Source organism: Geotrypetes seraphini, chromosome 11, assembly GCF_902459505.1.
Source record: "Geotrypetes seraphini chromosome 11, aGeoSer1.1, whole genome shotgun sequence".
NCBI classification, from domain to species: domain Eukaryota; kingdom Metazoa; phylum Chordata; class Amphibia; order Gymnophiona; family Dermophiidae; genus Geotrypetes; species Geotrypetes seraphini.
This window is the reverse complement of record NC_047094.1, coordinates 46216558-46232871: the sequence shown is the minus strand read 5'-3', so window position 1 is coordinate 46232871 and position 16314 is coordinate 46216558. Positions and strand designations below refer to the sequence as shown.

Sequence of the window (16314 nt, the reverse complement as noted above, 5' to 3'; positions counted from 1 at the left end):
TTTGTAATTCAGTAAAAAAGATCAAAATAATTATAATAATTTTATTCTTATATACCGCCAAACCATTGGTTCAAGGCAGTTTACAGCAAGAAGGAGCTGCACAAACAATGAATTACTTACATAAGCATATCAAAATTTCTTAGAAAATACAAAATGGCAATTAAGTCACATATTTATTAAACAGTTAAGTTTTAAGAATTTTTCTAAATAAATAATAAAGACTGAGCTTGGGGAATAAGTGTATTCCAACATGAATTATTTGCACTAGCCTGAAAAGCAAAAGTTTTTCCTAAGAATCTCTTATAACGACATGCTTTTACCGATGGAAATGTAAACCAGTAAGTTATTTGAATTAAAAAATTCAAAGTGGGAAGAGAGGTGGGTTGGAGTCAATCCAAATAAAACTTCAAAACAGATACAGCCAAATTTAAACAAAACTCTTGCCTCAAATGGCAACCAATGGAGCTTTAAAGACTCAACAAAATTTTTTGGAATTGGAAAGCAGAACCTATGGGGGCTGATAATCGAAACTTAAATACGTCTAAAAACTCATCCAAGTCAGCACATGGATGATCTAAAAGATAAGTTATCCAAGTGCCGATAATCAAAATGGCTTTTTAGACGTATCCAGGGACATTTTAGGCCTCTAAATCTCCTGTGTGCCCAGAGCTGAAAGGGACGTTTTGGGAGGAGTGGTTAGAATGTGGATTGGATGTGGGCCGAACCTAGACTTAGTTGTGCTGCAGGGATAAATGTTTGATGAGACTGCCTAGGCAAAACGCATACGTTGTAAGTTAGACGATGTAAAGACAGGTATAAGTGCTCAAAAGGTATCAAAAGTGACCAGATAACCACTGCAGAGACAAAGACCCCCCCCCCCACACACACACTTCCCCCATGTTCACTGACCCCATTGTACCCCCCACAACGTTCAGAATAAAAATGTACCTACCTGCCTCCGGAACATCAGCACCTAGCATAGAAAAGCCTAGTAGAGCTGCACAGAGGAACCTTAAGTAGTCTGGGGGTGGGCTAGTGAACCATAGAGAGGAGGACCCAGGCCGATAAGCCACTCTAACCACTACATTCATGGTGGAAAATGTGAGCCCACCAAAAAACCCCAAAACCCTACTGTATTGTCATATAGTTACCTACCAGCTGCAGCCTTTAGGGCTATTAAGATTGTAGACAGGTGGGTATAGTGAGTTTTGGGGGTGTTTTGGGGGGCTCACCATAACCTATAAGGGAGTTCTGGTGAGATGTTTATGTGGCACCTTTTTTGTGAAGTTCACAGCAGTGCCTTGTAAGGTGCCCCACTGCTCTGTTGCCATGTCTGGGTAGCCAGTCCATCACAATACTGGCCCCTCCCATGTCCAAAAGGTCTTATTCTGGGTATTTGGGACTTGAACAAATTTTTGGTCAAGAATGTGTTATAAAGATAGATGTAGTGGCGGTCTGGACGATCAAACACATGGATGTACAGATAGACGATTTTCGAAAACCGGAATAGTTTAGACGTACTTTTTGAGAATGGACATTTTACCGTTGCCAACTTTGGGTGACCATATCGGACTTAGATTTTTCTTTTGATTATGGCTCAGCTCTTTGTGGCACCAGATTAACTGTTAGTCTGAGTGTGTTTCTTTTTCACCAGTTTGGTCAAAAATTTTGTTCATTGAGTATTTTTATCTTTTATACTGAATTACAAAATCTTCTGACTACTGATTCAGATGGAGACGCCAAAACACGGCCCGTGTTGGGTCCATCAAAGTACCGGAAATTGAAGGCCCTTTGTGCTTTTTGTGTGTGTGTTCCTTTGTGGTCTGTACTAGAAAATGACAGGGGGAAAAAAAATTTATCACCATTCCTGCCCCGTCCCTGTGAACTCGTCCCCGACACTGCCCCGTTCCCACGAGCTCAGTCCCTGTCCCATCCCCGTGAGTTCAGTCCCCATCCCCGCCCTGCAAACTGTCAGATCCCACCCGCACAAGCCTCAAATAGTTATGATTTTATACTGAACTTATTTTATTAAAGTATAAAAAGAGACTACAGTGCTCCCTTGCAAATTCGCGGTCGGCGGTTCACGATCCCAGTCATTCACGGTATTTTCCGACCGCGAATGAGTGGGCAGGCGAGGGCAGCTGGAGCGCCGGCGAGTGAAGGAAATCACTTGCTGTATGCTCCGACCACCTCTTCCTGTACTAAAGTCGGGCCTTACCAATCAGGAGCTGCGTGTCAAAGCAGCTCCTGATTGGTTATGCCCGACTTTAGTACAGGAAGAGACGGCCGGAGCATACAGCGAGTGATTTCCTTCACTTGCCGGCGCTCCGGCTGCCCTCTCCTGCCTCTCCAGCTGCCCTCTCCTGTCTCCCCTGCCTAAAATCTGTATTCGCGGTTTTTTGAAATTCGTGGGGGTTCCTGGACTGCGAATTTCGGTGAAGTACTGTATTTATAAACACAAATAAAACAGAGCAAGGATCAACAAAACCCTGTCTCCCCTCCCTTTAACAAATATCCCCTCCATTATTGTGATAACTGAACAAACCAAATTACTACAAAATGCTACATAGAAAAATCAAGCTAACGGAACACTTCAGTCACACATGGCAGGAATAGTGTTAGGGGAGTGCAACTAGGGCAACTGCCCCCTGGTCAGAGAGAGAGCCCTAAGCCAGCTGGAAGCTAAAAATGCACAGCCTGGGCTTTGCAGTTCCAAGTTATATCTAATACCAGCTCTAGCAGGATACATATTTCAAATCTGAAATAGTCTAATCACAAAATATAAAATAATTTTTTTTTCTACCTTTTGTTGTCTAGTAATTCTATTCTTAAAATCACATTGGTCTCAGGCTTTGGTTTCCTTCTGTCTTCATTGTGGCATGGCTGGCTCCTGAAAGTAAAATATATCCAAGAGGAGCTGGGAAGGAGATGCCAAGTCTGACACGGGTGCAATTTTATTACCACAGGAGCAAGACTTTTCACTGCTTCCATGGGGTGGTGAAAGTCTTGTCCTCATTCCTGCGGTAAACCAGTTGCAAATATCCCTATTATTGCGGATTTACTGCGGTGACCACGGTTTGCCGTGGTAAACGGTCCCCGTGTCATTCTCGAGCCTGTACTTTGAATCCCTCTTCTTTTCTATGATATTTTTCTAACTAAAACAGGATACAACAGACATCACCTACTGAACAAATATCTCTGCCATAGCTTTGAAGGAATTGTATTGTGTTCAGTTCTTTTTAAAATGAATTTAGACTTGTTAACCTATGCAACGCAGATCTTAAAGCCTTCCACGGTTCAGGACCCATTACTTAAAGGTAGAAATTCTATAAATATCTAATCTAATACAGTATTCTTAAAAGAAGGAACCTCCAATAAGATCTTATCAGCAGAATGTAGTATTTCTTGTATATTTCTTGATCTCTTGTTTCAAAGGATCTTTTATGTAGACACTGTTAAAAAAAAACATTTCCAGACTGGCATCCTTAGTCTGTATGAATAAATGATCAGATTATTGCATTCGTGGCCAAACTGTAACAGAAGAGCAGAATTACTGTATAATGTCATGAGAAAGAAAGCATTGGGTAATAATAAACGTTTTGCACGCTACCCAGCCATAACAATTTGTAATGGTTTTATTTAAAAATATATATATCAGAGTGATCCTGGGGGAATAGTTATCTGCTAGTTTTATTCGATCTGGCAGGCTGCAAGTCTAGAAATAGTGTGAAACTGTAGTTTAATGTAGCTGGATTTGTTTGGCAGACTACTGTGGCCACCTAGGAGGCTTCATATTTGGGCAGTGCCCATGTGGTTCTTTCAATTATTATGGAGCTTTGTGATAAGATATGAAGGAGGGTGCCGGATGGAAATAAGGAGGCATCTTGCATACCCAAGAGTATACTATTTGAGACAAAAAAAGCTCTACAGGATAGGGGAAGCTATTTTGCAGTCTGTCTGGCAGCTGGGAAGTATACTTGTGCGTGTAAGAGAATAACTGGGTAGACCAAATGGGCTGATTGGTCCTATTCCGCTGTCATCCACTGTGTTATTATGTTATATCAATGGTCTTGACAAGGCATTTATTTAAAATGAGATAAATCAGACAAAACAGAACAATCTCCACTTCATAGAGTGACTGACATTGGGTGTGATGCAGACCGGACACAATCTGTGTTTCGGCTTATCGAAGCCTTCCTTAGGGGTCCAAGTCAGAATTACTGGTCCCGAAGAGATTCTAGATGTTTCCCGAAGAGATTCCAGAATTTTACTTTATTTTTTAAAATTCCCTTCATAAGTATACACTGGAATAGATGACATGTACATCACATACACAAGAGTCTGTCAGTGTTATGAGCATCGGTGTGTGTAAGGATATAACTGCCCAGACAAGTGAATTCAAAAATAAACACATCCATTGCATTGAATCTACTTTTGTTTCACCAATGTTACACTTACCCATACATAGCTTAAAGAACTTTAAATAAATAACTCTCAAATTTAATTTTTTGTTGGTTTTGCAATTTTATAATTTCAATTATAATGTGCCTGGAAAAACATTTGCTCCATATAGTGTGCCATGAAAAACATTTGCTCTGTTTAGTGTGCCAGAGGTAAAAAAAAAAAAAGTTTGAGAGACACTGCATTAAGCTGTGGAAGGACCTGATAAGGCAATTAGGATTATGTTTTAAATTAGTTACAGTTTAAGAAACAGTTGAAAAGTCAGCTGTTTGTTACAGCATTTTTGTGATGGATTTGGTTTTATTCTGCAGCAGAAAATACCTTTTAAGAGTAAAGATTTTATAACCCTATTTTGTGATAATTTTATATATGTTTTATTATTGTAAACTGTTTAGGGCGCTAGCAGTTTTTAGCACAGAGAGCCGCGCTGAATGGCCCGTGCTGCTCCCTCTGAAGTCACTTCCTGGCCCCGCGACCCAGAAGTGATTCCATAGGGAGCCAGGCTGGCGCAAGCAGCAGACCAGAGTACTTGCTCGCGTTGGTGAAGATTTAAAGAGGTATCGGGACCGGGGAAGGGAGCGTGCAAGCATGGCTTGGGGGGGGAAGAGATGCCAGTGTCCCCACCAAGACGGCGCCCGGGACAGTCCCCCCCCTTACTCCGCAACTGTTTCTTCCAGCAGGTTTTTGTGCCAGACTCTTCTATGCTGTTCCTCCTTTAAGACTATAACATCTGCTCATTTCTCCTCTTTGTCTTGCATTAGCCTTTCTGCACCCCCTGACATGGAAACCTCAATTTTCCCTTTATCTGCTTTGATGTGGTACTGTATTTTCACAGCACGTTTCCTGTTTCCCTCACAGTGTTGATGGATAATGCTGTGCCTGCTTCTGACATATCAAAGTCATTCTTTGGAGCTGGGAGCCAACAAATTGTTAGAAAGAGAATTTACAATAGCTTATTTCATCTACATCTATTGCACAATATTTATTTCCAGGGACCAGACTTCTAAGATTTACTATAAAGAGAGAACACATTAATATGATAATTCTCTCTTGTCGACTTTCTTAGTTGTGCAACGATTTTGAATGTCCCAAACCACAGTGCTAAGGCATTACACAAAGAGCCAGATTTAAGTTTTGGGCAAAAAAAATGCAAATCGGTTTGCCTGAATGGAGTTTAGAATAGCAGATCTTTAATTGGAAAATTTCATCTCTCCTGGCTTTTAAAAGGGAGAGAAATTCTTTGGGGAAAAATTCCCCAATGAAAACGTTTGCCAAGTACATGACTACACATCTTAACTGTTCAAAAGTATGTTTATTCTTCATATAGTGTTCTACTAGCAGTTTCTCAATAATTCTTTGATGGTTCTGCTATGTTATATGATCCTAGATTTAAGCTATCTTTTGGTCATCCCAATATAAAGTAGCTTGCAGGGGCATATTACCATCTCCTGGGATGGGATGTTTGATAGTCTTGGTCTTCAAATGGACGCCACAAGTGGAGCATCGACCACAAAGGTAATGTCCAGTTACCTTAATTCTCTTATTATGATTGGTAAGAAGGGCTCTTAGAAAAATGTGAAATTCCATGTAAGATGTGCCAATATCTGTGTAATATGAATATAATATATGAAAAATGATCATAAAAAAGGGACGCAATGCAGGTTTAGAATCCAACAGAACCTTTCTATCTGACTTGTTCTAACTAGCCCTTCTTTCATATGCCTTGATGGATACCCTCCTTCCTCAATTTATTTTTTTAACATCACATATCACTGCTAGGTTCTAAGATTACTGTCGAACTTAAGTGGTCATAAATCACCTAACCCAACTGCTCTCCCGATTCTAAAGTGACTCTACCCAAACCTCTTCTAAATCTATGCAATGCTTAGCGAAACTCCTTATCTATCCTTGCTATCATATGTTAAGTAAGTCATACCTTTGTAGTATCAGTAAGTAATCCTATGTAAAGATATATTGTAACACACTATATGTAAACTCTATACTGTAGCACTATGAATGTAAACTGTAACCCATTCTCAGCTTTTTGGAGAGGGTGGGATATAAATCCAAATAAATACATTGTAAGGCTTTTATCTGAAAGAACTAAGAGACCTTCTTACTAAAGTGCATTAGGCATTGAGGGCCTGATGCTGATATCAGCAGACACCGATCACATGTCAATCACACATCGGTGTCCTATTCAGAATCGTATCAACACTCCCGGACAGATGCCTTAAATGTAGGCCAGTATTTTGCAGGCCTACATTTAAGGCGTCTGCCTCACATCTACGGAGATGCGTACCAACGCTTAAGCCCACCCAAGGTCACTTCTGGGCAAAGCCACACCCACGCCCTGCCGTGCTTAAATGTAGGTATGTGTCTCTGTAGACATGCTACAGAGGCCTACAATGTAGGCATCCTGCCTTGGACACTTTAAAAAAAAAAAGTGTTCAGATGGCGGTAGGATGGCTAACGCTGCCTGCAATCAGGATGGGCGTTTTGAGAATCAGACCCGGTGTACGATTAATGTGTGAAAGCAGGCTTCCACAGAAATGCATTAAAAAGTTTTGTAGTATTTTCCTGGTTTGTGTGTTATTGAATCTGGGGGCATGGCATGAGAGAGTGGGTGTGGAAGCGTTAGCTGGCTAGTGTAGTATCATGCCCGAATTGGCTAATGCATATTGATTCTGATCCATAGAGTTTCATGGTGAAGGTTTTATGGGGTAGGTCACCAGGTCTTTCCCCAACCCATAGCACTTAGCTATATGACCGCTGCAGTTGGTATGTCATGTGTGGCCACCCTCCCAGCCTACTAGGGGAAGAGAGGACTTGCATGGCGAGGACTGGCCTACAGAATATCCAAGGGTCAGACAAGACTGATTAGAGAGTGTAGTAATTGGCTAATGTAGGGTTAACTCAAAATCACTTAACACAGGGGTTTTCAACCAGTCCTCACGACATACCCAGCCAACCAGGTTTTCAGGATATCCACAATGAATATACATGAGATAAATTTGCAAGTCAACTATTTTGGCACGATATTCTTTAATTGCACTGATAATCAAAACGTTGAGATTCAAAATTTATTCAATCGTTCTTAATTTAATTTATTACCATTCAAGGATCCTCGGAATATAATGCAGTAATCCTTCATTCATTCATTTTTAGAAAGACTGCTTAAATCATCGATCCTTTATACATATTTTTATTTTTTTAATTTAAATGGTTTTTTTTTGTTTTTCTTAAATATTATTTAAAACTCTGAGCCAGAGCACTTATCTTATTTAGATGGAGTTCTGTCGGCTGGGGACCTCTGCCGACATGTTTTGCCCCACAGGCTGTATCAAGGCTGTCCCCTAAGCAAGAAGCAAGTTTCCAAGTTTCCAAGTTTATTAAATATTTGATTCATCGCTTATTAACATTCTAAGCGATGTACAAAGTATAAAATATTAAATTACAATAGTTGAAGGGAAACAGACAATGTAAATACGACTGACAAGACAAATTAATGATACAGAAGGAAGGGAGTAGGTAAAGAAATACAATTTTAAAAATTAGTAAAGGAAACATATAAGGGCAAAACAACATTAGGGAGGAGAAAGAAATAAAAAACAGAAAGTTTAAAGCATAGGGCTTAGTAGAAAACCCTAATCTAGTCCTACATTCTAGTTATATTAGCTATCAAATGCATCTTTAAAAAGAAAGCATTTTAGTTTGCTCTTAAATCTCTCCAAACCTGATTCTTCTCGTATATAAATTGGAAGTAGATTCCACGTTTGAGGGGCTGTAACAGAAAAAATAGAATGTCGCCGCGTATTTATAGATTTAAGAGAAGGAACTGTCAAAAGATGCTGGTCAATAGATCTAAGTGATCGAGAGGGAGTATAGGGAATCAATACTCTATAAATAAAAGAAAGTGAAGCAGAAAATTCCTACCCGACTTGCTCTTATCAGTTATTACTTATTCTTCATAGTTTACCTTATGTTATTGCACTCCACAATTATATTGCCATTATATTGCGAGGATCCTTGAATGGTAATATATTGAATTAGGAACAATTGCATGAATTTTGAATCTCAACATTGAGATAAATTTGCATGCATAGCCTCCATTGTATGCAAATCTTTCTCATACACCTGACTGGATATGTTCTGAGGACTGCGTTGAAAACCCTTGACTTAGCAACTCTTAAGCAGTGCTCCGCATTAATATTCAGCAGGTACCACATGCTAACGGTAACATTAACCTGACAAAAAGAAAGTGTGAAAGCCCTCAAAAAATGCGGTGTGAAATTTGCAGTTATTGCATGGTAGAATTTCACGTTAAAACATGTTAACTGCACATTTTAGCACATTTCAATAAAAGAGCCCCTAAATTTCAGAATCGGAAAAAAAAAAAAATCCCACAGTGCTTTGCACAAGGTTTTAGGGAATGTTTGTCAGGCGAAAGGTGTGCTGTTTGAAAATTGCACAAGCAGATTGACAGCATGAAAGTTACATCTGGCCAGGTCCCCTTGTATGCATTAACATTGTATTATGTTTCAGGGGCACAGCAGACTGGTTTGGAGTAAGCAAGGAGACTGATGCCACCCAGAAATGGCAAAGGAAGAGTATTCGTCATTGCAGCCAACGCTACGGGAAACTAAAACCGCAAGTGATCCGGGAAATGGACCTACCAAGCCAGGATAACATTTCTCTTACCAGTACAGAGACTCCGCCTCCACTCTATGTGGGTTCCACTCAGCTTGGCATGCAAAAGGTGATATCATTCTCATTTTTTAAAATCAATTTTTGAATTACTTGCAGATGAGAAATAACTGACTCTTAAATTAGGACATTCCAAACCTGTCCTGGAAGCCTCCCAGTTAATCTGGTTTCCAGATATTCATAATGGCCCTGCAAGAGAAACATGTACATATATTTGAAACCCAGAATGTGCATATACATATTCAGATTTCCTGAAAACCTGACCGGCTGTGGGATGCCCAGGACAGGTTTGAGACCCTCCACGTTAGATGTCTTTCAATTAATGTTGATGAACAAGTGAAAAAATATATAATGAGCTGCTTTAATATCTGTGTGTGAAATCGCTGCATAATACACTCTTAAAAAAAGGGGTGCAACATTGCTGTGAAACCCATTGTACCTAAGTCACCCAAGAATGCACAGGCTGCACTGGAATCCTTATGTCCTACCAGATCATCTGTTAAAATGCTTCTTGAAGAGGAGAGCGAAAGAAGGGATTTTGGATTTAGTTCACACCTTTTTTTCAGTTCTAGTCCAAGGCAAGTCACATCTTTGATTGCTTTCTACCTGGTTTATCTATAAGTCTTTGCCACCACCTGAAATATCTGTCAACTGCCTCTCCTTAGGCTTATGAAACCATGCATTGTAACTGTTCTGGCAAATAGCTATCTCCTGCTGAATATTGGCGGTTAATGGCTTAGCAGTAATTAGCCAGCTATTTTCTGCTGAATATCCTGTTCAGTGGATTTGCTGGTGACTGGCTATGTCATGCGACATAGCCAGTCACCAGCAATATTCATTTGCTGACCAGATAGACCCGCCTAAAAAAAGCAGGTGGACTAAACCTGCAAATTTAACTTTAACCCGGAAATTCAATGCCAGTGGCCAGATACAGCTCTGGCATGGAATATCCAGGATTACTACCGACCATGGGAGGAAACTGGGCTGCCTCACAAGGTCCGAATATCAGGCTGACAGTCTTCAAAGTTGATCTTGGTTCAGGGATTCTCAGAGGGTGAAATAGTAATTTTCAGTGAGTTTGTTATTTACAAGCTCTTTTTGAGTATGCAGTGTACTTACCCCCTCCTATACAAAGCCGCGCTAACGTGTATCCCCATTTTACAAAGAGAACATGTTTATGGGGAAAAATGTTTATGTGGGGTTTTACACCTGCTCAAAGGCATGTGTAGGGTTCTAAAAAGGGCTTTACACGAGGGATCAAATGAGTCATTCTCCTTAATTACATATACCCCCTAATTCTATAAAATTGTGCATTCCAAATTCCAACCGACTAAGGCTTCGCCAGGTGACCTAATGTTAGGTGCTGGTATATTAGGACAGAGCAGTGGTGTAGCGAGGGTGAGAGGTGACTGGAGCGGTGGTGCTCCCCACCCCCATCCGTCCTTTCCCGCCCCCCTCCTGTTGTGCATGTGCCTCTTCCCTTCCCTCATACCTCTTTAACTTTCCCAGTGCGAGCAGCAACCCAACATGCTGCTCGCGCCAGAGTTGGCTCTTTCTCTGACATCACTTCCGAGGCACGGGTCCAGGAAGTGACGTCAGAGGAAGCAGTAGGTTGGGATTGCTGCTCATGCTGACGCGCTGGGAACATTAAGGTGGTAGGGGGGAAGGGAAGGGGCATGAACATATAGGGGGGGGAAGAGGAGGATGGGAACCAGAACCCGCAGACCGCTACCCCACCCCCTCTTTACTATATCACTGGGACAGAGTTTTCCTGGCCTAATTTACTGGCACCTAACACAGACGCCTAGCAAGGCCTAAGTCATACCATGCCTACACTCTGCCACTAACCACGCCTATTTCGTGGGTAGGCGTTAGGTGCAGATAGGCACCTCAACTTAGGTGTCAGTAGGCACCACTTTGAGTTCCGCGCAGAACTCTTAATTGTTTATAAAAATTTTTTAATGAGTTTTATAATGGCATGGTCAATTGCCACACCAGTTAAGCTCATTATTCAATTATGAATTCTGTGTGAGACTCAGATCGGCATCTGCAATAAGGGTGCTGTTTATAGAATCAGTCCCAGTGAGAATGACCAAATATAAAAAGGTGATGATCCAAGATAAAAACTTTTATTGCAAAACACCATATGACATACAGTTGTTTGTTTGTGTGGGGGTTTGGGGGATTTTTTTTTTTTTGGGGGGGAGTGCAAAGTTCCACTTGAATTTTTTTATCTTGATAAGTCTTGGATCATCAGCTTTTTATATTTGGTTGTTCTCACTTTGCTTTTCTGTCACTTGTTGTGTTTTGTGGGAATTGTAAATTTTCTACTTTTTGTGGACAGTTATAGAAAAAGGTTGGGGGGGGGGTTCAAACCCTGCACGACTCCTTTTGAACCTAAGCAAATCACTTAATCCTGCACTGCCCCCAGGTACATTAGATAGATTGTGAGCCCACTGGAGCAGATAGGGAAAATGCTTGAGTACCTAAATGTACACTGCTTTGAATGTGGTTGTGCAACTACAAAATGGCGGTATATAAGTCCCTATCCCTTATGCGCATAACTTAATTCAATAATTGGCTGATAATTGGATTTAACAGCCAATTGTTGGCTATAATTGGACATAATTGGCACCAATTAGCAGTTATACACGTAACTGCCCTTAGTTGCTGTTCTTGAAGTAAACTTGATCATGTTTCCCTGCTTCTGTCAAAACTTCACTGGCACTTTAAATGTGCCTGCCTAACATTCAAGATCCTGCATGGCATTCTTCCCCTCCTAATTCCACTATCTTGGAATTCTACGAGACCTGACATTACCAGATCCACCCAAGAATTAAACTATCTTTCCCCTCGTTAAAAGGCGTTATCTATGCGGGAAAATTAGGGAAATCTCTTTTCTTCAAAATCACTGAGCTTTGGAATAACCTTCCTGCTGCGGAATCTGGGCTCCTTCCAATTATTCCGGAAGCATCTGAAAACTTGGCTATTCTCAAAAAATGTAAATCTCGCTACCCTCTTTATAATCACTAATTCTTCTTATGTTTTTTCTTCCTTATATTAAAGTTCCTGTAAACCGTGCTGAACTCTGTCTTTATGGAGAGGACGTGGTATATAAACTTAAGGTTTAGTTTAGTTCAAGTTGTATACTCAATTCCAGGGTGTGTAACTTCAAGGGGAGGTGTAGACCTGGGAGAGGCATGGGTGGGTCAGAGCCATGTCAGGCACTTACGCGTGCAGATTATAGAATGCTATTATTAATGCGCTCTACTCTCTGCAGGTATTTTTACAAAAGGCTTATGTCAGTACAGTAGACCCTTTTCTAAAATAGCAACAGAACTGAGCATGTCCCATTCTGGATATCTCAGTTTCAATCTCTATGTTCTATGTAAACCAGGGCTGTATGTTTTCTTGTGATTAATTGTTCACGCTGCTTCCATCGATTACGTATGATTAAATCTTTAGCAAAACTGTTAGAGCCTTCTTCTTTGGACATTTTAATTCACTCTCTCGTTATCTCATGCATAGATTACTGTAATGCCCTCCTCAAAGGCGTTACAAAAAAGGAAATAAGAAGACTTCAAATAGTACAAAACACTGTCGTAAAAATCATATTTAATGCAAAAAAGTACGACCATGTCACTCCCCTCCTACAGAAAGCTCATTGGCTTCCAATAGAACATAGGATCACCTACAAAATTCTATTACTAATTTTTAAAACCAGAGCAAATAACCAACCTGAATTTATTAACAATTTATTTATTCCATATATTCAAACTAGGACGTTAAGGTCCACAGCTCACAACCTTCTCACTATTCCCTCCCTGAAATGTATTAGTACAATGAGGGCTACAGTTTTCTCTGTTAGTGCCCCCTCTCTTTGGAATAGTATCCCAAATCACTTACGCGAAATAACAAGTCTTGCCAATTTTAAGGCGACGTTAAAGACATTTTTATTCCTCAATGCCTTTGTAGCTTAAACTGCCCTTTTAAGGACGACTTAGATTCAGGAAAGATTTTTTAATCTTCTGTTTCCCCTCCCTTTGTTCTTTTCCTTGAATGGTTCTTTTCTCTCTATCAATTGTAGTTCTAACCCTTCTTCCCTTTCGTTCCCATTCGTCAATGTCTATAAAAAATTATCATTTCCCCCGTTTTGTCTTTGTTTATATTGTAAATTAATTTGTCGCAGAGTTTTGGCATTTTTGTACACCGCCTAGAAGGCTTAATTAGGCGGTATAAGAAATTTTAAACAAACTTGAAACTTGATCCGATTCCGATCCGCGCATGCAAATGAGGGGAGGGATATTCAAAAGTATGGAAGGCAGCGATTCACAAACAAAAAGAAGGAACTCCGACTGGGCTGGCCGGTCTCAAAAGAAGTGACTGCTGGGGATCAGTCGATCACGTCTCTGCCACAGTAGAGGAGGTATCCAGAACAGCACTGCTGACAGCTCACGGCCTGACTCTCCTGCCACCCTGACTTCAGTGCGAGCCCGTGGTTTTAACCCGCGGGTTTAAAGCGGGGCTGCACTACGACAAGTGCAGCCCCGCTTTAAACCCATGGGTTAAAAACACGGGCTCGCACTGAAGTGGGGGCGGCAATTGCAGGAGAGTCGGGGTGAATCTCTAGGCCCAGGTGAGGCATGGTCCTCTTCATAACTCTTGTCGCTGGCTGCCATGGGGCGCACGCTCCCATGCTGTGGGAGGGGGCGCCAGGCCGAACAGCAGGAAATACCCGGGAAAGGTACCACGGCCTCTGAGGCTCGAGGAGGGGCAGGATGAGCTCCCACTTCCCCGCCCAGGTACAGTGGCGTCGAAGCAAAAAAAAAGCACAAAAATAGAAGTTTAAAAAAAGAAAAGAAAAGTTGCTACAGAGGGCAAACACATGCACAGTGTGATCTGGAGCTCTGCTGTCTTGTGTCCTGTCGGGACTCTCGCTGGTCCAGCGCATGCGCAGACCATCTACAGATTGTATGTGCATGTGCTGGGATTGCAATACAGCGATCTGGCCAGGCAGATGGGGGCTTTCCTCCGATCGCTTCCATCTGCATATTGGGCTTTGGAGAAGTCGTTGGGCAGGTTCGTGAATCTAGCCCTTAGTGCTAGCTGAATAAAGACTGATGGCTTGATGATTCCCAGTTGGTACATTTGTTTTCACTGCTCTAGGTGATTAGGTGTGATAATCTCTGCTCTGTTGTATGTGCACAGAAATACACACACTATTTTTAGGGCTGCTCTGGTGGGAATATAAACAAGGAAACAGCAATGTGAGTAGAAATAAAGCTGCCTAACAGTGAGAAGTTTAAGCCTGTTCAAATGCCTTTACAAACTCATGCCATGACAATCCACAACTTGTGACAATCCACAAGTTACCAAACAATTTATCATATTCTAATCAAGATCTATAAAGCTCATAGAACATATGAAGAAATACGTTTTGTGAGCTTTATAGACCTTGATTAGTCCATGATAAATTGTTTGGTAACAAATCTGATTTTAGTTATTTTTGTGTGCATTAAGACAAGTGCAAAGTAAAAAAAAAAATAATAATAAATAAAAAAAATAAAAATAAAACTAGGAAGTAGAATTGGATGATTCAAAACTGAGTTGATATTTCTATAATTGAAGGCCTACAATTAGGCAGACCTGCCATGTCTTCATCTTTAGTGGGAGACTCCCTCTTTTGCAGGTCTTCTCTCACACTTCCACAATCTCCTGCTAAGTGGCATCTCTGTGCTATGGCAGCAGGAAATGCCTTCATAAAATGTCATCTCCTGCTGCTGCGAATCCTGAGGAGGCATGGGGAGGCTGCTCCTTTTGCCTCTGGCCACCAATCGGCAGTGTCGGGGGCAGAATAATGATCTGGGAAGGGTTGAACCATAGACTAGGCTGGGCGGAGCAAGGGGCAGGGTGAGCTGAGGATAGACCGCTGAATCTCCCGCTGAGTGGGTCGGCTCCCTTGGCTGCTCTGAATTAGGGCTCCTGGTAGAAGCCTATTCTATAAAGAAATGAGGCACCTACTTTCCATTATAGAATACGGGCCTAGAATTTAGATGGGAGCACTTAATGCCAGCCCTGAAGCTAGTGTAAATGTGAATGGCTAAATTCCAAAGGTATGTGTGTACTTTATAGTAGTGTTACTCAACTTCTTCAAGCCAAGTACCCCTAAGTCTAATAAATTTCAATTGAGCACCCCCACCCTAGCTCCACCCCAGACACGCCCAAGCTCCACCCCAGATCCCACCCCCATAATAATAGTACTAATTGCAATGCAATTTCTTCCATTTATTTTTCATATACAGACAATATAATGTTATTAGCAATACATAATGGTAACCACAAAATTAAAAAAACACAAAGCACATTGTACGCAGAGAAAATGTATTATCATTTATATTCGGGGTTTTTTTTCAAAGAAGTCAAGGCAGATGACTTTAAAATATGCAATGTCACCTCAGTAACAACTATAGAAAAATAGACAAATATAGTGCAAAATATAGACAGCAGATATAAATTCTCAAAACTGACACATTTTGATCACTAAATTGAAAATAATATCATTTTTCCTACCTTTGTTGTCTGGTGATTTTATTAGTCTCTGGTTGCAAAATACTGTAGGAGGGACCTTAGGTACCTGGGCCAACTGGAATTTTAGGCCTAATTCAAGTGCATTCCGATTGGCCAGATCCCTTAGGCCACATGGGAGTGGGGGTTTCTGGCAGGAGGGACTGGGCATCTCTCCTTCAAGTGATATACCGTGGGGGGTGTTAAGAACATAGGAAGTTGCCTCCACTGGGTCAGACCAGAGGTCCATCGCGCCCAGCGGTCCAGTCCCGCAGCGGCCCATCAGGCCTATGACCTGTGAAGTGGTCCCTGACTATTCCTATAACCTACCTCTACTTCTATCTGTACCCCTCAATCCCCGTGTTCTGAAGGAGGGACTGGGCATCCCTCCTGCCAGTGATGTACGGAGAGGGTGGGGGGAATTCTGGCAGGAGGGACTGGGCAATGTATGGCGGGGACATGCGGCCGCTAAACTCTTGCTGTGATAAGCTCAGCAGCCATTTCTGCTTACAATGTAGGCCAGCATTTTGATGGCCTACATTGCATGCGTCTACCATGGGCCTAGGTAGATGCGTACGATTG

The 16314-nt window shown here is 41.4% G+C and overlaps 1 protein-coding gene across 8 annotated transcripts in view; it reads left to right on the top strand.

Moving 5' to 3' along the window:
• Window positions 1-16314, top strand: part of RHBDF1 (rhomboid 5 homolog 1) — a 257292-nt gene that overhangs the window by 176978 nt on the left and 64000 nt on the right. For 7 of the 8 annotated variants that reach the window (XM_033963580.1, XM_033963579.1, XM_033963581.1 and 4 more), the window contains one exon: window positions 9007-9220. In XM_033963580.1, the coding sequence (XP_033819471.1) occupies window positions 9007-9220 (214 nt within the window). Of the gene's footprint in view, window positions 1-5899; window positions 5977-9006; window positions 9221-16314 lie in introns of those variants that run through there. The other variant, XM_033963582.1, reaches the window with a different exon arrangement.